This window comes from Salmo trutta, chromosome 2, assembly GCF_901001165.1.
Source record: "Salmo trutta chromosome 2, fSalTru1.1, whole genome shotgun sequence".
In the NCBI taxonomy this organism is placed as follows: Eukaryota; Metazoa; Chordata; class Actinopteri; order Salmoniformes; family Salmonidae; genus Salmo; species Salmo trutta.
In genome coordinates this window covers 37714542-37742193 of record NC_042958.1, presented here as the reverse complement: position 1 = coordinate 37742193, position 27652 = coordinate 37714542, and the positions used below count along the sequence as shown (strand labels likewise).

Genomic DNA, 27652 nt, shown 5'->3' with positions numbered 1-27652 from the left:
ATGATCAAGGGCTAGCTCTGGTCCAACGGTAGTTAAGCAAACACTAAAGTTCAAAGACATTCACAGTTCCTTCATAGAAGTCGCTCCTCTGTGGATATAATTCTGTGGGCCTAATATAGATAACGCATGTCATAACAACAAAGATGCCCAGCGCTCTCCTCAATTTCAGTTGCAAGTCGCACCCTCCACTACACTTGTCTGTCAAATGCATGTACATGGCTTACCCGCTCCATAGCAAGCTGCTCTATTCCATTTGTGAACAAATTTAAGCTAAATAAAAATAAAAAAAACATTCAGAGGCTTTAAAAGGAACAGAAAGAAACAAAATAAACCATGACTTATTTTTGGTTAGAACCGCTTCATAACTTTATTTTGCTGTTCGAAATAGTGGGACGGAATTAAATAAATAATGCTTCTGTTTAGAACAAAACGATTGGGAAATCATTTTGGTTCCAACCCCTGGTTTAGACTCATATCATTATTGTTTAGACGCACATCACGTTGCCATAAAGCTGTATATTATTACTATAATAAAATAACTGTCTCAATCATTGCTCAATATAGTACATTGAGACGTACAGCAAGTGAGTGAGTGAGTGAGTGAGTGATATCTGAAGAGACCAGGAGCCAATACCCATACAGAAGGAGGGAGGCAGGCGGACATGGGAGGAGAAGGAGGGAGGAGCAGAGGGCAAGCTAGCAAGGAGCTTCTTCAGGAACTTCTGTATGTTAAGCCTTTCTCCAATGTTCCAATCTCAAAGCAGCCTGTCAATGCAATAAACTATACTGTATTTTGGACATTGGCCAATCTGACTTAAGTTTACGCTATCCGTTTGCGATTGCTCACTGAAAATACAGAGAGCAACGTCATATGATGACTGCCAAAAAACGGGCTGATCTTGAGTCAGCAAACAGAGTTATCAATACTTTCAAACAAGGCAAGATACAGCTCCAGCCTCAGTGCTGATCCTAGACCTAGCTCTTTCCCTTTACACATTTTAAACTATTCTATTACTTTAGAGGGCATTTGAGGATGGACTGCAGTCTGTAAACCTTCCTAAAATGTAGAACGAGGTCCTGATACCGCTGAGGAGTGAGGAACAAAAAAAAAACGGGCTATGTGATTGGTCCTCTTGTCCGAGAGACAGACGCCAGCACTGACCATACAGTACCTGCCCTTACCATTGGATGATAAGCTTACTGCGGCTGCTGCTATGGTAATGCATGCGGTTACCACAGAGGCTCCGCCCACACACCCCCAACACCACACCCACCACCACCACCGAGCAGGCAAGGAGACACATTGAGCATTAGTTGCCATGCAGGGAGAGGGAGAGCAGGTTCAGAGAGAGGGAGAGAGAGCGCGCACGAGAGAGAGATAGAGAAGAGAGAACGAAAGCGCAAGAGAGAAACTGAGAGACCAGACAGGAACAGAATCATTCAGGAAGCCATTTTATGATTTCCCTCACATAGGAGGAGGGGGAAGAGGCAGGAGAGAGAAACGGTTATGACTCAGAGAATGAGAAAACAAGACAGTAGTAGTTGTAGACACACACAAGAGGACCCTATTTCACACGGCACACAAATGTAACAAGATAGAATGAATCACTGGATTGGTAATAAGGCCTATTGAGCGATCACATCAAGGCCCTATCCTTTGTAGCCATGGTCAAGGATATGAGCATGAGGTGCAACTCTGAATCAGCACTCTGTCAGCAGGTGAGGCAATGCCTTTGTATAATAAAAACACTATGATAAGCAGAGTAAAGAGAGGCACAGTGAAGAACCGTGCAGGAACCTTGGCTCCAGCAGTCAGTCACATACATGTCAGCTAAGGTTATGCTAGTCTAGGGCTGCGTCCCAAATGGCACCCTATTCCCTGCATAGTGCACTCATTTAAAAAAATATATATGTTAACCCGTTTTTCGATCTTGTCTCATCGCTGCAACTCCCCAACGGGCTCGGGAGGCGAAGGTCGAGTCATGTGTCCACTGAAACAGGACCCGCCAAACCGTGCTTCTTAACACCCGCCCACTTAACCCAGAAGCCAGCCACAGTAATTTGTCAGAGGAAACACCGTTCACCTGACGACCAAGGTCAGCCTGCAGGCGCCCGGCCCGCCACAAAGAGTCGCTAGAGCGCAATGAGCCAAGTAACTAAAACAATCATTTGAAACCTTGCTTGTATTTGTATACAAACTCTCTCAAATGCTTGGGAATACTTGAGACCAGATTTCCAAAATTAATAAATACAAAAATATTTAAATTGCTCAGAAAACTTAACCAAATCAAACCACCCGCGGGCCAAATTCGGCAGTTTGGGAACCCTGGTCTAGGGTTTACTGAGAATGGTGTGACAAACAAAAAACATCCAGTCTGCAACAGTCCAGTCCAGCTCGTTGATGAGACGTCGAATTATAATGGCAAGAATTGTGTAAACTAACAGGCGGGCTGTGAACAGGACGGCATCTCGGAATGCACAACTGGTCGATCCGTAGTCATGGATGAGCTATTGCACCAGATGACAACACTGGGTTCCACTCCTATCAGCAAAAACAACAAGAAGCGGCTCCAGCGGGCACGCCATCGCCAACACTTGACAAATGAGGAGGGGAAAAAAACACTCCCTGGAACATGACAGTGAGTTCAGTTTACTCGAGTGGCCTGCACAGTCCCCAGACCTCAATCCAATAGAACATCTTTGGGATGAGATGGAACAGGCTGTTAGCAGCTTAAATGTACCGCCATACAATCTGCAGAAACTGCGTGATGGCATCACGTCAGCATGGACCAACATCCCTGTGGAATGTTTCCGGCACTTTGTAGAATGCCCCGAATAATTCAGGCTGTTCTGGAGGCAAAGGGGTGGGTACTAGATGGGTGTAGTTGTGTTTGATTTGGGAGTAGTCAACGGGTGGCAACTATATTGTGAGTTTGATGATGAGATCACTCACCACGTTATCTAACGTGTGTGTGCGTGGTTGGTGTGTTTGGCATGAAGTTCACACAGACCGAGCTCTGGTCCAGAGAGCGAGAGAAGAACATGGGTAGTGTCTCAATTAGCACCCTATTCCCTATATAGTGCACTGGTCAAAAAGGGATAGGGTGCCATTTGGGATGCCTCCATGGGGCTTAAACAGGGGAGTGGAGGGGTACTCACGGTGATGACCCTGTCCCCTACTCGGAGTGTGCAGTCTCTGTGGGCCGCCCCTCCCTCTGCGATCCGCGAGATGTAGATCCCCTGCAGAGACGGACATGTGGCACAAGAGTCAGTTCATAATGTCATCATGTCTGTGTCCTAAATGGCAGTCCATTCCCTATATAGTGCACTATACGGCTCTGGTAAAAAGTAGTGCACAATGTAAGGAATAGGGTGGTATTTGGGATGCAAACCCATGTCTGTGCACATCATCTTGGTTCTAACGAGTGTCTAATATGAGTGCATGAAATTGAAATTTAAGCCTTCAGAAATTATTCACACCCCTTTACTTTTTCACATTTTGTGGTGTTAAAGCATGAATAAAAAAAAATATTAAATTGAGATTTCTTGTCACTGGCCTAAACACAATACCCAATAATGTCAAAGTGGAATTATGTATTTTGAAATTGTACAAAATTTATAAAAAATGAAAAGCTGAAATGTCGTGAGTCAAGTAAAGCCACTTCTGCTTCTACACCTGCATTGCTTGCTGTTTGGGGTTTAAGGCTGGGTTTCTGTACAGCACCTTGGGACATCAGCTGATTTAAGAAGGGCTTTATAAATACATTCGATTTGATATTTAACCCCTTTGTTATGGCAAGCCTAAATAAGTTCAGGAGTAACAATGTGTTTGTCACATAATACGTTGCATGGACTCACTGTGTTTAATACTAGTGTTTAACATGATTTTTGTATGACCCTAGAGCATAGTATGTTATTAATTACACTTTGGATGGTGTATCAATACACCCAGTCACTACAAAGATATAGGCGTCCTTCCTAACAGTTGCTGGAGAGGAAGGAAACCGCTCAGGGATTTGAGGCAAATAAATAGTGACTTTAAAACAGTTACAGAGTTTGATGGCTGTGATAGGCGAAAACTGAGGATGGATCAACATTGTAGTTACTCCACAATAATAACCTAATTGACAGTGTAAGAAGGAACACAAATACTACAAAACATGCATCCTGTTTGCAACAAGGCACTGAAGTAATACTGCTAAAAATGTGTCAAAGCAATTCACTTTTTGTGCTGAATAAGAAGCGTTATGTTTGGGACAAATCCAATGCAACACATTAGTGAGTACCACTATCCATAATTTCAAGCATAGTGGTGGCTGCATCATGTTATGGGTATGCTTGTAATCGTTAAGGACTGGGGAGTTTTTCAGGATAAAAAAAAAACGGAATGGTGCTAAGCACAGGCAAAATCTTAGAAGAATATCTGGCTTTACAACAGACACTGGCAGACAAATGCCCACTTCAGCAGGACAATAACCTAAAACACAAGGCCAAATCTACACTGGAGTTGCTTACCAAGAAGACAGTGAATGTTTCGAGTTACAGTTTTGACTTAAATCTACTGGAAAATATATGGCAAGACCTGAAAATGATTGTCTAGCAATAATCAACAACCATTTTGACTGATCTTGAAGAATTCTGAAAAGAATAATGGCCAAATATTGTACAATCCAGGTGTGGACAGATCTTGGAGACTTAACCATAAAGACTGACAGCTGTAATTCCTTCCCGGCACACCAGGAGAGCTGTGGCTAAATCAAGTGTGCCTACAGCACTGGCCAATCGGATAGCTCAACTCACTGTGCCTACAGCTCCCACAGCAAATGTTGATACTACATGAGATTTCATACCTTTTAAAACCATGACCAGACAAAGACTTTCTCAACAAACAAAAAATGTGCATGAAAACGAATCGTCTCTCGTTGAATGACTTCAAAGACTTTATTGAATAATCCCAACTGTTGATTAGTCACAGACAAAGAGGCGTAGACTTTAGCTATTGACTAAGTCTGGTGCAACAGGTCTGCAATGCCCCCTGCTAGTTAAATCAGTCAGTCTACTCTGGGAGAGTGCTTACCAGGGGATGTCCAATAATGATGACCTCACCCAGCCATGACTTAATATAGTCTAGCGGTCTTATTCACAGTCACTAGTCTACCGCTACCCTCAATTGTTTGTTTGGGCTCGTTAAGAAGTATTTATGTGGCAGGATCTCAGCACAAGAATAACTTAACTACATGGACTTCACAGAAGGTTGGTGACACCTTAATTGAGGAGGACGGACTCATGGTAATGGCTGGGGTGGAATGGTACGAAATACATCAAACACATGGTTTCCATGGGTTTGATGTCATTCCATTTTCTCTGTTCCAGACATTATTATGAGCCGCCCTCCCCTCAGCAGCCTCCACTGTTGTACTTATGGCTTAGCTCCTAAATTCCAAACTATCATGCACAGGGGCTGACAAAGTGCAGCCCTACTCCTAGCCCATCTCAACAGATATACCATCCATTCTAGAAAAAGGCAGACTTACAGACTCTAGCGATAAGTGTGCATCTCCACGGGCTCCCCGAGCTGTGTGTGTGTGTGTGTGTGTTTGAGAGCGGTGTTTGCACAGGACATGTAGCCATGAATGTAGCCAATGCAGTGGCCCAAAAATACCCCCTGGCCCCTCCCGTCCCAGTTACACAGGACCTATCAGGTGTCAAGGCTCGCTATACATATCTCTGTCTCCTTGGCGATGGCTGTAAACGCTGGAACCGGAAAAGGGCTTGTCAGAATGAGGAAACCTTAGAGGGGTTGGGGGGGGGGGGGACTATGACTCGGCATAATACAGAAATACGTAGGAAATCCACGAATCCTGACTCAAACTCTCCCTCTAATGCTGTAGGTGTTTCACCACTAAGACCAGGAGGATGAAATATTAACCAGGTCTGAACAAGGTCTAATATTCCTACACCACACTGTTGTACATTGAGGGATGTGTGTGTGTGAATCTCAGTGTCTACTGTACACACTAGGGATGTGTATGTGTGTGTGTTCATCTCACCATGTCCCCTGCGCGGTAGGCTGTGGAGCCTTTGCCCCCGGCAATGCTGAAGCCCAGACCCATGTCGTTGCGGACCAGGCAGGTAGACAGCCTGTGTCGGAGGCCTGCGGGGGAGCCTGCCTCAATGCAGAAGGGAAGGCCACTGGCCCGTCTCTCCCGGGGGAAGTAGTCATCCTCGGGCCTCAGCGGTGTGGTGGTGATGGCGTTCTCCGGCTCCACCATGTGCTCCCGGAGGACGCTCATGGAGACGGTGGCGCCCGAGCTGCGCAGGGCCTCTACCGCCGTGTGGTGCTCTGCCCCCTGGAGAACCACACCGTTCACCTGAGAGCGAGAGAGAGCGATCATGGTTCTCTCTACAGTCAAAAGGCCTGTTCATGGACCTTGACCATGAATGCACCATGGCTGCAAACAGGCATAAGAATGGGCACCCATACGCTTATCAAGCACGCACATGCACACACTTTACCTCTAGGAGTTTGTCTCCCACTTTGACCCCAGCCTGTGCTGCAGGGCCCTCTTCAGACACCCTGGAGATGAAAATTCCCTGGAGGGACAGACAGACAGACTAGTACACAGTCACAAGTCTCAATCAGTCCGCAGAATGTGAATGTGTCCAAAATAATACCCTGTTTTCCTATGCAGTGCACTATTTTGACCAGTGCACTGGTTCCCTATAGGGAATTTGGGACACAATCCATCTGTACATTTAGGAGTCTCCACAGCTGTCCTCAGCCCTCACCTCATCATCCCCCTTGTACGGGGTGGATCCCTGTCCTCCGGCTATGCTGATGCCCAGGCCCCCAGTTTGCCGTAGAATGGTCAGGGTGTGCTGGAAATGGAGGAGAGGGGGTCAGCGCACTGAGCGGAGTCGCCCCATACAACAGCCCTATCCTCAGACAGTACAGGAAGGAGGAGGGCTCACCACACTCCACTTGACACAATTGTTTTTAACAAGATGATACTTTTGGGTCAAATGTCAATTTGAAGGTTGCTGCATATTGTGATGAACAAACTGATAATGTGATTACGTGTAATGTTGATTGGAAAGTAAATGGATTTAACTGACTATTTATTTAAATTAAGTCATGTGGAGTGGGTGAACCCCCTCTCCACCCAAAATGTGGCGCCGATCTGGGGAGTGCGGCACGGATAGACTAGGGACAGAGACGGGATGGACAGGGGCTACTCTGGTCTCAGGGCTAAACTCAACTCAAGTGTATGTCGAATGAGAAAAGGCACGAGTCTTGCCTTCTATCTCTCCGTACAGAGAGAAGCTACAGTAACTTATTAAAAGGTGGCCATTTTGGAGTAGAAGCAGAACGAAAGCAGTTCCAAATATCATTAACGGTAGTACTAAACAAATTACCCATCATATCACAAGGCATTGATATTAGCCCAAAGACACACAGTGAAACGACTCGACAAACACGTAATCCTTTTGACATGAAACACGAAGGCTAGTTTCAGACACTGAGTCACAATACTGTCATGGAACAGTCACATCAAGGGTGGTGTGTGGGTCTGAACTGGATGTGTGAATGCTGTCCGCGCAAGCCATGCAGAGTGGGAGAAAGTGGGGGATGAGGGTGAAATATAAGTGGGAGAGAGAGGAAAGAAATAGTGAAGTGAAAGAGTGCTGTGTTCTGGGTGGGGGGGGGGGGGGGGGTGGGGGGGGGAGTGGAGGTTCATTCCAGTGTGTCGTCGTCGTCGTCGTCAAAAGGCTCCGTTCTCTCACAAACTCGTTGTCACCGTTGCAGAACGCTCATGCAACCACGGACAGCGCAGACGCACAATATGCACGTGCCAACCATTCCATAGGCATCCTCACCAGAAATGCACAGACTCAGTCACCAAGGCCAACTATCACTCATTCATAGCCAAAGCCACCAAATGAAAATAATCAGTATGTTGTTTCTTATCTTATTAGTTAGGTATGTGCTACCACCCAATGACACAATTCTATCCTTTCAAAGTAATACATGTTTAAATAGTAGAAATATTGTACAAAATGGATACTAATCCAGGCTCGTCATCTCCCATCTAGACTACTGCAATCCTGTTGGCTGAGCTCCCTGCTTGCGGCATCAAACCACTGCAATTGATCCAGAACACCGCAGCGTTCCAAGTTCATCCATGTGACCCCGTCCCTCCACACACTCCACTGGCTTCCAGTCGAAGCAAAGGGAACTGCCCCTCCCTATCTTCAGGCTATGCTCAAACCCTACACCCCAACCCGAGCAGTCCGTTCCCGCCACGTCTGGTCTCTTGGCCCTCCCACACCTACATTGGGTCAGCTCCCACTCAACCCAGTCAAAGCTCTTCTCTGCCCTGGCAGACCAGTTGGATAACGAGTTTCCCCGACGCTAGGACAGCAGAGTCCCTGCCCATCTCCTGAAAACGTCTGAAACCCAACCTCTCCAAAGAATATCTTAGAAAATACACCCTAAAAATAAATATGTATATTGAACAACTGAACAAAAATATAAACGCAACATGTAAAGTGTTGGTCCCATGTTTCATGAGCTGAAATAAAAGACCCCAGAAATGTTCCATACACACAAAAAAGCTTATTTCTCTCAAATGTTGTTTATATCCACATTAGTGAGCATTTTATTTCATCCACCTGACAGGTGTGGCATATCAAGAAGCTGATTAAACAGCATTATCATTACACAGGTGCACCTTTGTGCTGGACATAATAAAAGGCAGCTCTAAAATGTGCAGTTTTGTCACAACACAATGCCACAGATATCTCAAGTTTTGAGGGAGCGTGCAATTGGCATGCTGACTGCAGGAATGTCCACCAGAGCCGTTGGCAGAGAATGGAATGTTAATTTCTCTACCATAAGCCACCTCCAACATCATTTTAGAGAATTTGGCAATACGTCCAACCGAACTCACAACTGTAGACCACGTGTAACCATGCCAGCCCAAGACCTCCACATCAGGCTTCTTCACCTGCGGGATCGTCTGAGACCAGCCACCTGGACAGCTGATGTATTTGTTTGTAATAAAGCCCTTTTGTTGGGAAAAACTAATTTTGATTGGTTGGGCCTGGCTCCCAAGTGGGTGGGCCTATGCCTTCCCAGGCCCACCCATGGCTACATCCATGCCCAGTCATGTGAAATCCATAGATTAGGGTCTAATGAATTTATTTCAATTTATTCATTTCCTTATATGAACTGTATGTAACTCAGTAAAATCTGACATTTTTGCATGTTGTGTTTATATTTTTGTTCAGTATACATTTTCCTACAAGCACTGACTTTGCTGATAACTATTTTATTGAGGGAAAATGTACTTGCTTCAACTGTGATATGTGGTTGTCTCACCCAGCTATCCTAAGATGAAGGCACTAATTGTAAGTCGCTCTGTAAATTAAAAATGACTAAAATGTAAATTAAATTCAACCACAATTCGTTGAAGTGCTCCCCACAATAAATTACACAGTAGTGCCAGTAGTTTTGTGTCAGGCGCTCACATATCTTAGTGTGTCGTCTTAAAGCTTAATTTTAAAATGGGGTCACGTGAGAAAATGTGTGCTTGGTTCATAGGACCAGGGTTACGTCAGTAACCTCCAGTAGCCACTAGATGCAGTTGTAATAAACAATGCGGTTTTCTTCCCACAAATGTGGCTTCATCTTTTGAATGCTTTAATCTACAACATATTATGACCCCATCACTGAAAGATAAGACATACTGTTTGCATCTACTATGCCCACAAGCCGTTAGAAAGTAGTGGACAAGACCAGGCACTAAATCAGACTGGTGGGAAAATAACGTCAATGATGTTCTTTCCTACACAGAATATCATACATCATTACCTGATGACCTTCTGAACTTTGCAATACCTTTCTGATGCATTTCAGTCACTTCAAACCATACTGTCTTCAGATTGAAATACTGTCAAAAATACTTTGACTAATGTTCAAACTTAGATGTCAAACAGCATCAAGGTTCTGGTCTAATGCTTCTAAAGATGTTAGGCATAACCATGTTCATGGAGCGCTCAACTAGTCGTACACCTCACAGATTATGGTGTATGTTCTATTGGTGCAACTGCCATAGGCCACATTAAAAAAGTAAACACTGACTGTTTATTTCAGAACTTAGTTTTACGTGGTAGGGGCCCGAAAACATTTTGTTTTCAAAATAGGGATCGCTGGCCAAAAAGGTTTGGGAACCCCTGGTCTATTAACTCATTTACCAACTGGTGATGTCACCAGGCAGGCCAAAACTTATTCCCACAACAAAAAAAGGTGACATTTCAGGTGGTAATTTTCACAATATTATTCCAACCTCAGTGTGGAAATCTATATAAAACACAGGAAAATCATGTTTTTGACTGCACTGGGCCTTTAAGTTCTTGATAAGCTGCTTTGTGGTTCTTGAGCTATTCAGCAGTGCAAACCGTTTAGCAAAGTGCTTACCCTCTGGACTAAAATGTCTGGAAAGAGCCAGCGTGTTCCTTTGTCATATCATGATAGATGTAGGGCGTGGTACCATGCTGAGAAAGATCAGCATTTTATTTTTTGATAATGCACGTACATGTTCTCACAAAGAAATCCTTCAACTATTTTAGATATCTTTAACAAAATACATTTCTCCTGGTTAGAAGTTGCGATGTGTGGGCCAGATCCTGCTGGACACACCGGTTGGGGTAAGTGTAAAACCTGAAAGACTGTGCTGAAAGAAGATGGACCTCCATCACAGACAGCAGCACAGGCAGCCCATTCACTCAGTCCAGGGCCACACAGCCTGAACAGGATGATGAAGAACGGGAGAAGGACGAGCAACAGCGTGGTAGAACCTGAGAATGGGGTAGGACGTCATTGATGGGTAAACACTTGTTTACCACTTACATATAACTTCTTCATTACAATTGTATAACCATATTTTATATTCGGAAGGTATTCAGACCCTTTCACTTTTTCCACATTTTATTACAGTTACAGCCTTATTCTAAAATTGATTAAATTGTTTTCCCCCCTTAATCTACACACAATACCCCATAATGACAAAGCAAAAACAGGTTTTTAGAAATTTTAGCAAATGTATTAAAAATAAACTGAAATATCACATTTACTTAAGTATTCAGTCCTTTTCCTCAGTACTTCGTTGACGCATCTTTTACAGTGATTACAGACAAGTCTTCTTGGGTATGACGCTACATGCTTGGCACACCTGTATTTGGGGAGTTTCTCCCATTATTCTCTGCACTCAAGGACATTCAGAGACTTGTCCCAAATCCACTCCAGCGTTGTCTTGGCTGTGCGCTTAGGGTCATTGTCCTGTTGGAAAGGGAACTTTCGCCCCAGTCTGAGATCCTGAGCACTCTGGAGCAGGTTTTCATCAAGGATCTCTTGGTACTTTGCTCCGTTCATCTTTCCCTTGATCCTGACTAGTCTCCCAGTCCCTGCCGTTGAAAAACATTCCCACATCATGATGCTGCCACCACCATGCTTCACCGTAGGGATGGTGCCAGCTTTCCTCCAGACGTGATGCTTTTGGCAAAATCCAAGCGGGATGACATGTGCCTTTTACTGAGGAGTGGCTTCCGTCTGGCCACTACCATAAAGGCCTGATTGGTGGAGTGCTGCAGAGATGGTTGTCCTTCTGGAAAGTCATCCCATCTCCACAGAGGAACTCTGGAGCTCTGTCAGAGTGACCATCGGGTCCTTGGTCACCTCCCTGACCAAGGCCTTTCTCCCCCGATTGGTGGTTCCAAACCTGTTCCATTTAAGAATGATGGAGGCCACTGTGTTCTTGGGGACCTTCAATGCTGCAGACAATTTTTTGTACCATTCTCCAGCTCTGTGCCTCGACACAATCCTGTCTCGGAGCTCTAGGGACAATTCCTTCAACCTCATGGCTGGGTTTTTGCTCTGACATGCACTGTCAACTGTGGGACCTTATATAGACAGGCATGTTCCTTTCCTTTCCAAATCATGTCCAATCAACTGAATTTAACACAGGTGGACTCCAATCTAGTTGTAGAAACATCTCAAGGATGATCAATGGGAACAGGATGCACCTGAGCTCAATTTTGAGTCTCATAGCAAAGGGTCTGAATACTTATGTAAATAAGGTACGTTTTATTTACACACACACACACACACACACACTTGCAATAATTTATAGAAACCTGTTTTCACTTTGTAATTATGGGGTATTGTGTGTAGATTGGTCTTTTTTTTTTGGTTAAATATATTTTAGAATAAGGCTGTAACGCACCAAAATGTGGAAAAAGTGAAGAGGTCTGAAAACTTTCCCAATGCACTGGATATTACTTCAATCCTGTAACCCTTTGGCCATATAAAGTGTTACTCCTGCATCCTCCCCTTCAAGTTCTATTACGCTGGCGGTCCGATGGAGAGTTGTGGTGGGCATTTCTCTGGGCGATTGGCTTGGATTAATCATTGATTTATGTGAGTTATTGTTAGTTTTTTTCCCCAACTGAGAGCCAGCGGGTGGGTGAATGGGTGAGTGGAGGAAGGAGAACGAGAGAGAGAGCGGGAGTGGATGGAGTGAAAGAGAGTAGGTACAGACCTCTTCCTCCTCAATTCGAGCAGGCTCAATCAGGAGATTATTGACTTGATCAAATGACACCCCCTGTTAGGACAGGAACCAGCGAGAGGCATGCGGATTAGTGAGGCCAAAGTAACTAATATGCACACAAGCATACTCTAACCAAATCCATTCAAAAACAGAAGAATGCACACACTTCAAAACAACACACACACACACACACACACACACACACACACACAGGGATAAACCCCAAAAGGTCATATCCACTATTGTATAGTGTGTGACGTAAGGACATTTATTATGGCCAATTTGATTTCCAGTGGAGGTCCTTTCAACAATGGCAACACCAGTCACACACATCAGTCACTCCCCAGCCACCAGAGGCAGATGCAGGCAGGGGTGGAAACTCGAGACCCAGAGTAAGGTGAGCTACAGGCCACACAGGGACGGCGGTTTGTGTGCAGAAAGAGACATGGGGGAAAGAAAGTAGTGGCTCCCAAAGCAAAGTTCTCCTCCAGCCTATAAACAGACACCACAGTAAACCCTTTCACCTGTGCAATACATGTTCTAAATGTGCAGTAGTCTTTCTCAGATTTAGTTGTACTTGTCAATCATTCAACAACCCCAAAAAACAGATCATTCTAAATCAGCCATTAAGCAATTACAAATCAATTCCAGATCTAGACAGCCTTTTAAAAATAGTAACTAGATCTGTAAAATGCAAATTGTTCTAAGCCATTGATGCATTGTTATCTTTTAAGATTGAAATCTGCTGCAGAATTGTTAAGAAAATAGGTAGTTATGTAGGTGCATACCGCACTCCAACAATACTTCATAAATGAAATCAGTTTGTCTGGGTCTCAACAGTTCCACCTCGACCAAGACAAATTCCGGATGGTCTGCAGATCAACAGGCATAGATAGACACGCACATACACATACACTTTATCACACACACACCCCGCACTCATTCTCTGCATATTAGGTCGCAGCTCTAGTGGTGACTACGATTAATAATCAATTTGAATAAAATTGTCTTAGAATCATACATTTCAGGAGCCATAGTATACACTTTCTCACAAATACAGGAAGGCAGGTCAGAGAGAAGTCATTAACCAATTAAAAACAGAACAGGAGACAGCAAATGACATGGTGAGAAGCATAGTACTGAGGTGGGCAGACAGAGGCATGGTGCAGGGGACTTTATGGCAGGAGGCCAGCAGGAGGCCAGCAGGAGGCCAGCAGGAGGCATCTAGAGCACAGCTGATGGGGTGGCGATTCATCATTCGATAGACTATCACATGTATTAATAGATTTTATCATTGACAACTGGTCCAAGAGAGCTGGGAAACATGACGCGAGCACTCAGAGCAGCCACAAGAGGAAGCTGGGCAACTTGACGCGAGCGTTCAGAGCAGCCACAAGAGGAAGCTGGAAACTTGACGCGAGTGCTCAGAGCAGCCACAAGAGGAAGCTGGGAAACTTGACACGAGCGCTCCGAGCAGCCATAAGAGGAAGCTGGGAAACTTGACGCGAGTGCTCCGAGCAGCCACAAGAGGGAGCTGGGAAACTTGACGCGAGCGTTCAGAGCAGCCACAAGAGGAAGCTGGGAAACTTGACGCGAGTGCTCAGAGCAGCCACAAGAGGAAGCTGGGCAACTTGACACGAGCGCTCAGAGCAGCCATAAGAGGAAGCTGGGAAACTTGACGCGAGTGCTCCGAGCAGCCACAAGAGGGAGCTGGGAAACTTGACGCGAGCGCTCAGAGCAGCCAAAAGAGGAAGCTGGGAAACTTGACGCGAGTGCTCAGAGCAGCCACAAGAGGAAGCTGGGAAACTTGACACGAGCGCTCAGAGCAACCACAAGAGGAAGCTGGGAAACTTGACGCGAGTGCTCCGAGCAGCCACAAGAGGGAGCTGGGAAACTTGACGCGAGTGCTCAGAGCAACCACAAGAGGAAGCTGGGAAACTTGACGCGAGTGCTCCGAGCAGCCACAAGAGGGAGCTGGGAAACTTGATGCGAGCGCTCAGAGCAGCCACAAGAGGAAGCTGGGAAACTTGACGCGAGCGCTCAGAGCAGCCACAAGAGGAAGCTGGGAAACTTGACGCGAGCGCTCAGAGCAGCCACAAGAGGGAGCTGGGAAACTTGACGCGAGCGCTCAGAGCAGCCACAAGAGGAAGCTGGGAAACTTGACGCGAGCGCTCAGAGCAGCCACAAGAGGAAGCTGGGAAACTTGACGCGAGCGCTCAGAGCAGCCACAAGAGGGAGCTCCACTCTGAGTTGACTGGGAAGTGTGTGGGTAAAGACATGACTACATGCAAAATGGCACCCTATTTCCTTTACAGTGTACGACTTTTGACCAAGGTCCATTGGGCTCTGGTCAAAAGTAGTGCACTATAAATGGAATAGGGTGCCATTTGGTACACAATTAGGACTAAAGGGGTGAAATGTGTCCACGTTTTAAGTATTTAAACAACTCACACTGGATTTGGTTTGTGCTGGTTGTCCATTTGTAAACTGTCAGTCTGTTTGATGACATTTACAAACATGTATCAAATGTTAATGAGAATGTCCACTCTTGTTAGTTATGTCTTTCAACAGGTTACCGACTAGCGCCATCTGTGGATGTCTGAGAGAATCCTGCTTGTGTGGGACAGAGAGAGCAACGTAAAAGCACCCGAGTGCAAACTATAAGACTCCCGGCAAACATTCCTGTAAACAAACAAATCGTTTTTCCTATGTACAGCAACATGACATGCAATGTAATCTCCTTCTCAATCCAATCCAGTGCCAACAGTCCAAACTGAATGCAGGGAAACAAGACTGGGAGCTTCTACGCATTTGAGTGTCTAGGGTGTGCATAGAGGCGAGCAGGCCACTAACATGTCAGCATGAATAGAACTGGTGTGCAAAAGATTTATTCAACTGTCTGTCATCTTCTTTAGGGCAAAAAACACTAAAGGAAAACTAGCCCATGGTAGTCCTGGCTAATTTGAAATTGGGATACATGGTTAGGGCGCCAAGTTTTTCGTGACCAGGTGGACCCAGTTAGTGTAGTCAACTTATCAGAAGAGAAAAACTTGGGGCTCCAAACACGACAACTACATAATAACATGATAGTGAGTGTGTACAGACCTGCCAACCTTGAATAATTTTTATGAGTACCACTTCAGCACGGCGGAAGGGCCCCCGGGCCCTGCGGACCTCATGATGGCGCTCGCAAAACCCACACTGCTCAAATCACAGGCAAATGCACCTTTTTTGTGCCTAATAATGATGTTGGCAGAAAACTGCCTCAGTAGGAACGGTACGCAATAGACTTACACGTACTTGGTAATTAGCTGCTAACTAGAAGGTACAGTCAAGGTACAATCAAGGCTCTCCCTAGGATTTTCTGACAAGGTGGTGCTGATGTAGGCCTAAGGTTGGGTAGGGTGGAGGTCCGGAGGGGGTCAGACAACTTCCCCCGCAGGAAGTAGGAGCATTTTGCATTATTAAAAAAACCTGGAACTGCCATGTCCTGAACCTAGTCTTAAATGATCAAACAATGTAACCAATACCAAGTATGGTCTTCGATCCTAAACAAAATTGGTCTCAATGACACTTGCAAAATGTTGGGGTAATGATTATTGTAATTAATAGGTTCCTTTGTGTGAATAGTCTAGTGAAAATGTAAAACTGGCTTCTTCATTTTGTTTGGGAAGAAAATTCAGAATGACTCAATCGCTGAATGCAACGTAGTAGTCTAGCATACTGTAGGCTACTTGGAATATGAAACTGAACTAGGCCTATATGAGCTTGTTCCAGATATCCATCCCTGACCTCATCCATTCAGTTAGGTCTGACACCTAGGCCATTCAGCAACATGCCTGGTTGTCATTGGTGACCTGACGATTATCACATCATCATCAGCCTACTGGTGACACAGCTATATCAAGAGGACAAATCAACAACTGAATAATGAACATGGACTTAAAGGTTAATAGGACTAACATAGCTTTTTGTGAAGGACGGTTTTAGCGGAATAGCTCGCTCTGCCATGTTTGTCTCCATCAACGCAGCGCCGTGCACTGAACTACCGTAACACCACACAGGTCTCCTTTCTCATCAACGCGCTCGCGGACGTCAAAGCATGTTGGCAAGAAAGTCTTCTCGCCTAGTTGACTAAACGCTGTAGCTACATACCTTCACCGTAATGACGCCTTAGCTAAGGAGCTAACTACAAAATAACAGTGTCTAATGTGCTTGACTGACACACACAATTTGGAAAATACAATTGCGTGCATAGAATTGCGTGCACAGTATGCAGAATTTGTGCAGGTTGGCAGGTCTGGTGTACGTTTTAGTTTTGTACTACAGCCCTGCTCACTATGAGCCTATGTAGCCTGTATAGTAATTGTGTTTCCTACCCACCATCCCCTGACCCCCCCCCACCCCGAGCCCAGTTTACCTTGACCGGCTGCAGGGAAGAGTTGACATGAAGCAGACTCCTATCCTCCTGCTCTGGCTCTTCTATTCTGTTGTGGCGCTGTGGAGTAACCATATACTCCTCCTCTTCCTCCTCCTCGGGGTCAGGGTGGTGTGAGGTGGGGTGTTGGGCCAGGTGTGCGTCGGGGCTGAAGCCCTGCAGTAATGCGGCCACTGACTCGGGTTTGGGCAGCTTGGTAATCTTGAAGTGCTTCTTGTAGTGCGGCGTGTCCTTCCTGATCAGACGCTGCTTCTCCGAAGGGAACTGGGGCCTCTGTTCCTCTAGGTCGCTGCATGGGACCCCGTCCCCACCCTCCTCATCCTCACCGTCCTCATTCCCACCCCGGTATATGGGCTCCTCTGCAAAGTGCACCGTGGGCTGGCGGAAGAAGGGAAAGGATGGTGTGAGTGACAGGAGAGAAAGAAAGAGCAGGAGGGAAACGATCGTATTGAAGACAAGGATGCGTCTCACTAGTCACGGTTATTTAGTTGACCTGACCAGGAGAAAGTGTATAACTAGGGTACAGAGTTTTCCTAGCCAAGAAACACCAGGTCTTAAATGACAGCACCAGTATTAGGAGAGGTGATTGAAACAGAGACTGTCGTAGTAGTGAAACTCACCTCTACATACTCCACCTCCATCTCGTCTAGCACCTCGTCCTCCTCACCACGCCCACCCACTAGGCTCTCCCTCGCTGTGGTAATCATGCACCGTCTCTCCTCGTGAGAGTTGGCAGAGGCTGTGCTGTTGGACGCCTCAGAGTCGTGGCTCTGATTGGACAGATTGCTCAGTCGTTTCTCCTGCAACCACCAATCACATGTCAGAATCCTCAGAACAACATGCTGGATAAGTGGCCAACAGGTACACAGTTAGATTCTGTTTCAACAGTACAAGTTTACCTATGATCTATATGAACCATACCCACAGCAATGACGGTTTTTACAGAATGTATGTATTTAAAATGTTGAAAAGTTTCACTCACGGATCTCAAGTATGGTGGCATGTAGGATGTACAGTGGTGTGTTGTACCTCAATACCAGGAGACTCTGGCTCTCCATCAAGACTGGATATGTAGGCCTCGTTCCTCTTTTCCTCAATCACCTTCTTCATGACCTTCAGCTCACTGGGGTGGGGCGTCGCCCGGCGCTGGAGACCCTGAACAGACAACACGCACGAGAATCTGTCAATTCCCCAGACTGACAGTTCATCTACAGACACACGAGGAGGAGACCGCCTCAAAAAGACCTTTGCAAACTGTAAATTACACCCAAGGATAAAGTACAACAAACTGACTCAAGAAAACTCAGACTGAGATGCCGAAACTATGACTGGAATGGAGTCTGCTGCTGATTTTCCGACTGGATATCTCTCTACCATATTACTTTACCCTGTCATGCCCTGTCAGAATGGAAAGGAAGGACAATGAAAGGAAGCTAAGTTATGAACCAGTCATAGAGCGCTTCATTTTAAAACGTGTTGGTTTGTACAGCGCACGAGTCACATGAACGAAGCTCCTCATAAAGCTGTTGATGTATTGTATACTCAGCAAAAAAGAAACGTCCCTTTTTCAGGACCCTGTCTTTCAAAGATAATTCGTAAAAATCCAAATAACTTCACAGATCTTCATTGTAAAGGGTTTAAACACTGTTTCCCTTGCTTGTTCAATGAACCCTAAACAATTAATGAACATGCACCCGTGGAACGGTCAGCTTACAGACAGTAGGCAATTAAGGTCACAGTTATGAAAACTTAGGACACTAAAGAGGCCTTTCTACTGACTCTGAAAAACACCAAAAGAAAGATGCCCAGGGTCCCTGCTCATCTGCGTGAGCGTGCCTTAGACATGCTGCAAGGAAGCATGAGGACTGCAGATGTGGCCAGGGAAATAAATTGCAATGTCCGTACAGTGAGACGCCTAAGACAGCGCTACAGGAAGACAGGACGGACAGCCGATCGTCCTCGCAGTAGCAGACCACGTGTAACTACACCTGCACAGGATCGGTACAGCCGAACATCACACCTGCGGGACAGGTACAGGATGGCAACAACAACTGCCCAAGTTACACCAGGCACGCACAATCCCTCCATCAGTGCTCAGACTGTCCGCAATAGGCTGAGAGAGGCTGGACTGAGGGCTTCTCGGCCTGTTGTAAGGCAGGTCCTCACCAGACATCACCGGCAACAACGTTGCCTATGGGCACAAACCCACCGTCGGTGGACCAGACAGGACTGGCAAAAAGGCGCTCTTCACTAACGAGTTGCGGTTTTGTCTCACCAGGGGTGATGGTCGGATTTGCGTTTATCGTCGAATGAATAAACGTTACACTGAGGCCTGTACTCTGGAGCGGGATCTATTTGGAGGTGGAGGGTCCGTCATGGTCTGGGGCGGTGTGTCACAGCATCATCAGACTGAGCTTGTTGTCATTGCAGGCAATCTCAATGCTGTGCGTTACAGGGAAGACATCCTCCTCCCTCATGTGGTACCCTTCCTACAGGCTCATCCTGACATGACCCTCCAGCATGACAATGTCACCAGCCATACTACTCAGTGTTCATGTCAGTGTTCTGCCATGGCCAGCGAAGAGCCCGGATCTCAATCCCATTGAGCACGTCTGGGACCTGTTGGATCGGAGGGTGAGGGCTAGGGCCATTCCCCACAGAAATGTCCGGGAACTTGCAGGTGCCTTGGTGGAAGAGTGGGGTAACATCTCACAGCAAGAACTGGCAAATCTGGTGCAGTCCATGAGGAGGAGATGCACTGCAGTACTTAATGCAGCTGGTGGCCACACCAGATACTGACTGTTAATTTTGATTTTGACCCCCCCTTTGTTCAGGGACACATTATTCCATTTCTGTTAGTCACATGTCTGTGGAACCTGTTCAGTTTATGTCTCAGTTGTTGAATCTTGTTATGTTCATACAAATATTTGCACATGTTAAGTTTGCTGAAAATAAACGCAGTTGACAGTGAGAGGACGTTTCTTTTTTTTGGTGAGTTTAAATGTATAAGTGTATTAGTAGTCTTACCCTGCGCTCTGCAGCCGCCTCATCGTCCTCATCCTGCTTGGTAGTCTCTTCCTGGAACTGGATTACTGACACCCGGTTCAGGTTGCTGTCTATCCAGCTGTCGTCCACACTGTTTTGCAGCAGGTTCTCTGTAGGGAGACAGGATGGAGAGAGGGACTGGGGTTACAAAAACAGCTTATAGGATAATCACTTTTCCTGGATTGAAACGGTCATCGTTGTGGTACAGAGGAGTTGTGGTGTTATGAGAACATTTTAAGAACATTTGGGTTGAGAGTGACAGGAGAGCAAGAAGGACTCTGGGAGAGGAATGTGCTGCTCAGTGTAAAATTGCACTCTGGTTCTATTATCAAGATTTCGATACGCAGCTCACACTTGATAAAGTAGCTTGCGCCCTGCTCGCACTGGCCAAAAGTTTCCAGCGTCACGGGTAAAAAACAGACTGATTTTGCAACACCCCAGCGTAGCTCCTATGTTAGAGGAAATAAAGGGAAGAGGAGGATTTCGGTTAAGTTGGTAAAAAGTGAATAGCCCAGGAAAAAGATGAGATGGAGAACCGAGCGTGATAGAGATGTGAGAGAGGAGGAGGAAGATGATGATGGCATAAAGATGATGTCCACCAGGAGGTAGGTGTAGGGCTAACTCACCCAGGCTGGGGGAGGGCTGCTGGGGCAGCAGGTAGCAGGTGAGCACCTTCTCCCCGGTGCTCTCGTCGTCCTCCGTCTGGAACTTGAGCATGGGCTGGGACTGGTTCTCCGTCAGCCACATGGCCTTCAGGTTGAGGTTGGCCAGGGCAAACGGTAGGTTCTGTAACCTGGGGACACCACACAACAACATGGACAAATCATATGGAAAGTACTATTCTGAAGAATAGTCCGGTGTTGCTCAGTTGGAAGAACATTGTGTTTGCAACGTCAGGATTGTGTGTTCCATTCCTGCTGGGGCCACCCATATGAAAATATATGCATGCATAAGTCACTTTGAGGGGATTTTAAAAAAATTATTATTATTTTTATTATTATTATTATATCATTATTAGACTATAAGACTTGATAAAGGATCAAGAGAAGCTCGGACTACTTGAGAAGTGGAGTCACTAGATATGTTATTACAGGAGAGAAGTCTACCAACACCAGTGATTTACGGGACCTATATAGGGTGCAGAAGGCTTACCTGTTCCCTGCCACGTCCAGAACATGGAGCTCGGTGGCGTCAGCCAGCTCAGCGGGCAATTTGGCCACGCGGTTGTCTCTGAGGGAGAGCACGTTGAGGCTGGCACAACCACCCAGCTCATCAGGCACGTTGCCCAGCCGGTTGCGGTCGACATTCAGGTTGGTCAGCTTCTTCAACTTGCCCAGCGAGCGAGGCAGAGTCTATTGAATAAAAATGCACAATAATAAAAACATGTAAAATTGAATGGATGTTAACAGTTCTGCATCTCAAGGGGGATGTTGAAAGGACAAGGCACATATAGTACTGTACATTTGTTCTGAGCCAGCAAACTGTGCTTCTAAAATGTACCTGTAAGAGGTTCTCGGTCAGTACGAGTTCCGTCAGGTTCTCACACTCTCCTATGGAGTCACTCAGGTGGGTCAGTCGGTTCTGGTCCACTTTCAGGATGGACAGCTGCTTCAGAGAGCCTAATGAACACGACCCAGGTCAATCACCATCACAAGCCTTTGAGTCAGTTTATATGTATCATTTCCCCAGTAGGGGGCAGTATGGTTTTCAGTACGTTACCTTCTATTACATCCAAGCAATGAAAATGCCCAATGTCCATGGGTCTAATTCAATAGTACTTGGTAAAAAGCACACACCTTGACAAAGTACTTTGGAAAAACTCTGTTTAGTCTGACAATGAAGCTACTGTGTAAATCAGTTCAGGTGAATAAGCCACCGTACAACGATACAGGGAATGCCATCAGGCAACCTTTCCTCCCTCTCTCCCCATCTACCTCCTTCCCCCGCTCTCTCCCATCTCTCCCTCACCTATGCTGTCGGGGACCACCACCAGGAGGTTGTGTGTGAGCAGCAGGTCAGTGAGGGCCAGCAGGCCGCTGAGCTCTGAGGGCAACTCCTCCAGTCGGTTCTCTGACACGTCTAGACACACTAGTCTCTGCAGGTTCCCCAGCTCCTACACACACACACACACACACACACACACACACACACACACACACACACACACAGCAATGTCGTTTCTAGTGTGAATACTCCCACTGAAATGGATGTGGTAGGTTTCATACTAGGCTTGGGCAGTATCCAGACTACCATACCGACCTTGTGCCATACCGATATATTCATAACTGGACACAAGGGGCGCTATTTTCAAACCCCACTGCCAACAAGTACATGTACAATCCTTTACAAAATGCTAACTAAATGCTAACGAGCACATTGCGAATATTTTATACAGTCTCTGACCTAAAGTATTTACAGGACAGACGTCCCGGCTTATAAAGTTATACAAGTAACTCAATGCTAATAAGAGTTTGCTGAATGCACAAAACCAACACTAGAGAGCAAGGCTCTTGATCCAGGAGGGGAATCTCTGCTGTTACCAAGCAAAGCTTGATTTTGGAAGAAGCTTACCACTTAGCTAGTAAGCTAACTAGCTACTAAAATAGCAAACCAAATGCTCAACTGCAGAGCATTTAGCACAGTTTACTTAATAGGTATAAGATATAGTATCTAGATACAGTATCTAGCTGGCAAACACTTAGTTGTGAGTTCCATACTGTAACTAGATCCCCTGGCGCGTGCTGCACAACAGTGAGTGACTCACAAGGCTCTGGCCTCTTGTATTTGTGTGCTTGTAAACAAAATCACATGACTGGGGACTTCCGGGAAAATGAATGACACGATCTTCTTTATCTCCTAACGTATTGCACAAGTTGACTGCAGGTATTTACTTCAAAACGTAGCTACAAATATTCAAATGTATACAAATAAAACGTCAAAGAAATTGTTTCAATGGTAATGAAAAAACATGTCGTGGCTACTTCCAAATATCCCAGTGTAAGGCATACCGCCCAAGCCTATTTCATACTGTGCAATGTTCTGGTTCTAAGTGAATAAGGGCATGGATGCCAAGCCAGGACCGTACTCACTAGTGGCAAAGAGGAGAGCTGGTTGCGGTCCAACCACAGCTCCCGTAGGTTAGGGAGAGCACCAAGTGTGTCCGGCTGTTAGAGAGACAGACAGACGGAGGACAAAAAGAGAAAAGAAAGGTAAACCGAGGGCCCCTGCTTCTAGAGCGAGTGGGAACAAACATGCATCATCCACTGTACTTAAATATGCATCATTTGGGAAGGGGAGAGGGGCCGGCCACATAAACACACATCATACGCCCCAAATGGCTGTGGGAAGGAGCAAGATTCACCTGACAAGACAATCAATCATATACACATACCCACACACTGTCTGTTTGCTATGTCCACAAACCACACAGAAAAAAAACATGTTTTTATCCAAAACAAGATGCTTGCCCTGGCCTGTGTCCTGCTCCAATTCACTTTAAAAAACAAGGCGCAATTAATTTGGGCTCCAAAAAAGCCATTGGTAATCAATCCCAGAAAACAAAAACCTAGAAAATGATTGTATTTCGAATTGTATTTGAGTGACGCACTACATTAAAAGACTGAGGGATGAACAAAGTGCAGTATGACAGGCAGGCAGCCAGGCTTTCAGGCGGCAGCATGACGTCAGGTTGTTTGCTCAGCCTACGCCTGTCAGCTCAACAGGCATTATTTACCCTGTACATTGAGATGACTAGCCAGGCAGGCGTTCCCATGCTAAAAGAAGTAGGACTCAAGGGCAACATATTACCTACAGAGTGCACTACATTTGACCAGGGCCCCATCCCTTTTCCCTACATAGTACACTACTTTTGGCCAGGGACCATAGTAATGCACTATATAGGGAATAGGGTGCCTTGTGGGACGTATTCATAGCACACAGGGGCCCTAACGTCCAACAGACCAGCTCCAAGCCATTGTGTTTGTTTGTGGGCAAGATATGTGGGATAGATGGGTGCTTGTGGTGGGGAAATGTAAGAAGGGTGTTTGGGTAGTGTGATGTGTCTGTGTGTGTGTGTGTGCGCGCACGCCCTGGACATCAGGGTTGGGGTCAACTCAAATTGAAGGCAGTCAATTCAGGAAGTAAACTTTAATTCCCATAAATAAATAATAATGTACATCTATATTCAATTACTTCTCAATAAACAGAAAAGGAGAAGCTATGTCAGGTTTTTCTGGAATTTAAAATCAAATCACTTCCTGAAATGACCCCAAACAAAGATGGTTTAGTATGAAGATAAGTAGAAACTGTTCTCCAATAGAAATCCCTGATCACGCTTGTAGGTGATATCACAGCTCATCTGCAGAAACACGTAATCCATGGTCGAACGGTCATCTCGCTCTAAACCCCACATGTACTGGACTTCAAATTAAAAAGCACTCTTTCGATAGTTGTTTTTGACAACAAAAAAATGTAAAAAGTGTCAGTGTCACTTTTACAAGGTTGTAGTAATGACATGTTCATCTACTTAAAACAGCTTTGAATATTGTGCCTTTAGAAATCTAAAATAAATCATTTTTTACTTTTCTGATTCTCAAACCCCAAACCCCGGTCTGGTGTGCAGAGTCTACTTCACAAGCGTTCCCGGAATGTTTGGTCTCTGGGTTTATAAAATCTGTACCCCAACCCTGCTGGACATCCAGGGTGTACGATCCTGTGTGGCATGTCCTGTGAGCTGTATATCTAACCAGCTTGTATGCAAGACATATTTTTGTGGGACAACATAAACCAGGGTCAAGGGTGCATATGTTTCTATGGCCTCCATGCATGTTGAGAATGTGAGTTATTGTCATGCTGTATATCACATATCCTTTACATAGTGTCGCCGTTGCAAATGGCACCCTATTCCCTATGTAGTTAACTTTTGACCAGGGCCCTTGGGGGCTGGTCAAAAGTAGTGCACAATATAGGGAACAGAGTGCTATTTAGAGCTTGTTCTTACCAACACATCCAGTTCATTGCTGCCCAGGTCCAGATGTTCCAGTTTCACCAGGAAAGAGAGTGACCTGGATAAGCGAGAGAAACACATAAATCATAGAAAACACTGATGTAATGGGGACTACTACACACTCAGACGACACGGTCTAAACTCACTCAGCGTTGAATATATAGTGCATTTGGAAAGTATTCAGACCCCTTGACTTTTTCCACATTTTGTTACGTTACAGCCTTATTCTAAAATGTATGACATTTTTTCATAATCAATCTACACACAATACTGCATAATGATGAAGCGAAAACGGTTTAGAAATTTTAGCAAATTCGTTTTTTAAACTAACAGAAAAACCTGATTTACATAAGTATTCAGACACTTTGCTATGAGACTCGAAATTGAGCTCAGGTGCAGACTGTTTCTATTGATCATCCTTGAGATGTTTTTACAACTTGGAGTCCATCTGTGGTGAATTCAATTGATTGGACATGATTTGGAAAGGCACACACCTGTCTATATAAGGTCCCACAGTTGACAGTGCATGTCACAGCAAAAAACAAGCCATGAGGTCTAAGGAATTGTCCGTAGAGCTCAGAGACAGGATTGTGTCGAGGTACAGATCTGGGGAAGGGTACCATAACATTTCTGCAGCTTTGAAGGTCCCCAAGAACACAGTGGCCTCCATCATTCTTAAATGGAAGAAGTTTGGAACCATGTAGACTCTTCGGGGGAAAAGGGCATTTATGGTAGAGTGGCCAGACAGAAGCCAATCCTCAGTAAAAGGCACATGAAATCCCGCTTGGAGTTCTCCAAAAGGCACCTAAAGATTCTCAGACCATGAGAAACAAGATCCTCTGTTCTGATGAAACCAAGATTGAACTCTTTGGCCTGAATGCCAAGCGTCACATCTGGAGGAAACCTGGCACCATCCCTACAGTGAATCATGGCGGTGGCAGCATCATGCTGCGGGGATGTTTTTCAGCAGTAGGGACTGGGAGACTATTCAGGATTGAGGGAAGGATGAACGAAGCAAAGTACAGAGAGATCCTTGATGAAGATCTGAGCGCTCTGGAGAAGGTGTTCAGACTAGGGCGAAGGTTCACCATCCACCAGGACAACAATCCTAAGCACACATCCAAGACAACTCGGGAGTTGCCTCGAGACAAGTCTCCGAATGTCCTTGAGTGGCCCAGCCAGAGCCCGGACTTGAACCCGATTGAACATCTCTGGAGAGACCTGAAAATAGCTGTGCAGCAACGCTCCCCATCCATCCTGACGGAGCTTGAGAGAACCTACAGAGAATAATGGGGGAAACTCCCCAAATACAGGTGTGTCAAGCTTGAGGTTGTAATCGCTGCCAAAGGTTTCAACAAAGTACTGGGTAATTTTTATTTTACATTTAACCTTTATTTAACTAGGCAAGTCAGTTAAGAACAAATTGTTATTTACAATGACGGCCTAGGAACAGTGGGTTAACTGCGTTGTTCAGAGGCAGAACATATTTTTACCTTGCCAGCTCGGGGATTCGATCCAGCAACCTTTCGGTTACTGGCCCAACGCTCTAACCACTAGGCTACTTGCCACCCCAAAAAGGGTCTGAATACTTTCCAAAAGCACTGTATTTATAATCTATATATAAATACATCAATAATGTATTTGAAGGAGACTTCTGGACTGTTACAGTCTGGACCAGATAGGCTAACTGATAAGCATCACGCCCAATCATTGACACATTCCCACACAGTCTCACACACACACACACACGACAAGCTGGTCATTCAGCAATCACACATTTACAGTCTGTCTCTCTCACAACTGTATCCATAGTGAAGAGAGCAAATAATGTTGTTTTCAGATATACTATAGAGGACTTTATTGTGCTTCAAATCACCAGTCATATCATCAAGGTCTCCTTTCTAGGAAATAACCACCTTCCCTAGCATGGAGGGTGTCTGGGACTATGCCAGGCTGAAGAGGGCACTTACGTGGGCAGGGCCTTGAGCAGGTTCTCCCTGAGCTCCAGCGTCACCAGGTTGGCCAGGCTGCAGGAGAGAGGGAAGAGAGGACGAGAGAAGAGGAGGAGTTAGTCTGATGGTCCTGGTTAACTTTGCATGGCGATTGGTCTCGTCCAACCGGTCACGCAGTCAGTCTGTCTGAGAGCCCACCGTGTCATGTAATTACGCCTTTACCAAGGTCTGTCATTTTACAGAACGAGGAGGCTGAATGTTTAGAGTAAGAAGGAAACCTGTGTCGGAGATGGTTCAAACACCCATGCATGCAAGGTGGTTGGTCTGCATATTTTGTTGTTTGGTTGGTTGGTGTGTGTGGGTGTGTGTGTACTTACTTTCCTATGTCGTTGGGCAGTGTCTGCAATGAGACGTCGTTAAGCGCCAGGTGGGCGAGCCCTCTGAGCTGAGTGAAACCATCAGGCAACCTGGTGATGAGGACAGAAAGGGAGAGAGGAAAACAGATGGAGAGAAACACAGAAAAGAAAATGGCCCTTTAACACCAGCCCTTGAAGCACTTGGAACAGCTGCCTCATCTGCCTATGGCTTGCATCCCAAATAGCAC

General features: G+C 45.6%; 1 protein-coding gene across 4 annotated transcripts in view; it reads right to left on the bottom strand.

The window, feature by feature from the left end:
- LOC115154908 (protein scribble homolog) overlaps positions 1–27652 on the bottom strand; it is a 134250-nt gene that overhangs the window by 43658 nt on the left and 62940 nt on the right. For all 4 annotated transcript variants that reach the window (XM_029701641.1, XM_029701619.1, XM_029701627.1 and 1 more), the window contains exons 4-20: positions 27426–27515; positions 27067–27123; positions 25091–25154; positions 23181–23255; positions 22060–22204; positions 21592–21710; positions 21244–21443; positions 20718–20884; positions 20074–20201; positions 18076–18201; positions 17667–17846; positions 17029–17424; positions 12600–12662; positions 6790–6879; positions 6517–6594; positions 6051–6371; positions 3160–3240 (exon numbers count right to left, since the gene is read on the bottom strand). In XM_029701641.1, the coding sequence (XP_029557501.1) occupies positions 3160–3240; positions 6051–6371; positions 6517–6594; positions 6790–6879; positions 12600–12662; positions 17029–17424; positions 17667–17846; positions 18076–18201; positions 20074–20201; positions 20718–20884; positions 21244–21443; positions 21592–21710; positions 22060–22204; positions 23181–23255; positions 25091–25154; positions 27067–27123; positions 27426–27515 (2380 nt within the window). The remainder of the gene's footprint in view (positions 1–3159; positions 3241–6050; positions 6372–6516; positions 6595–6789; positions 6880–12599; positions 12663–17028; positions 17425–17666; positions 17847–18075; positions 18202–20073; positions 20202–20717; positions 20885–21243; positions 21444–21591; positions 21711–22059; positions 22205–23180; positions 23256–25090; positions 25155–27066; positions 27124–27425; positions 27516–27652) is intronic.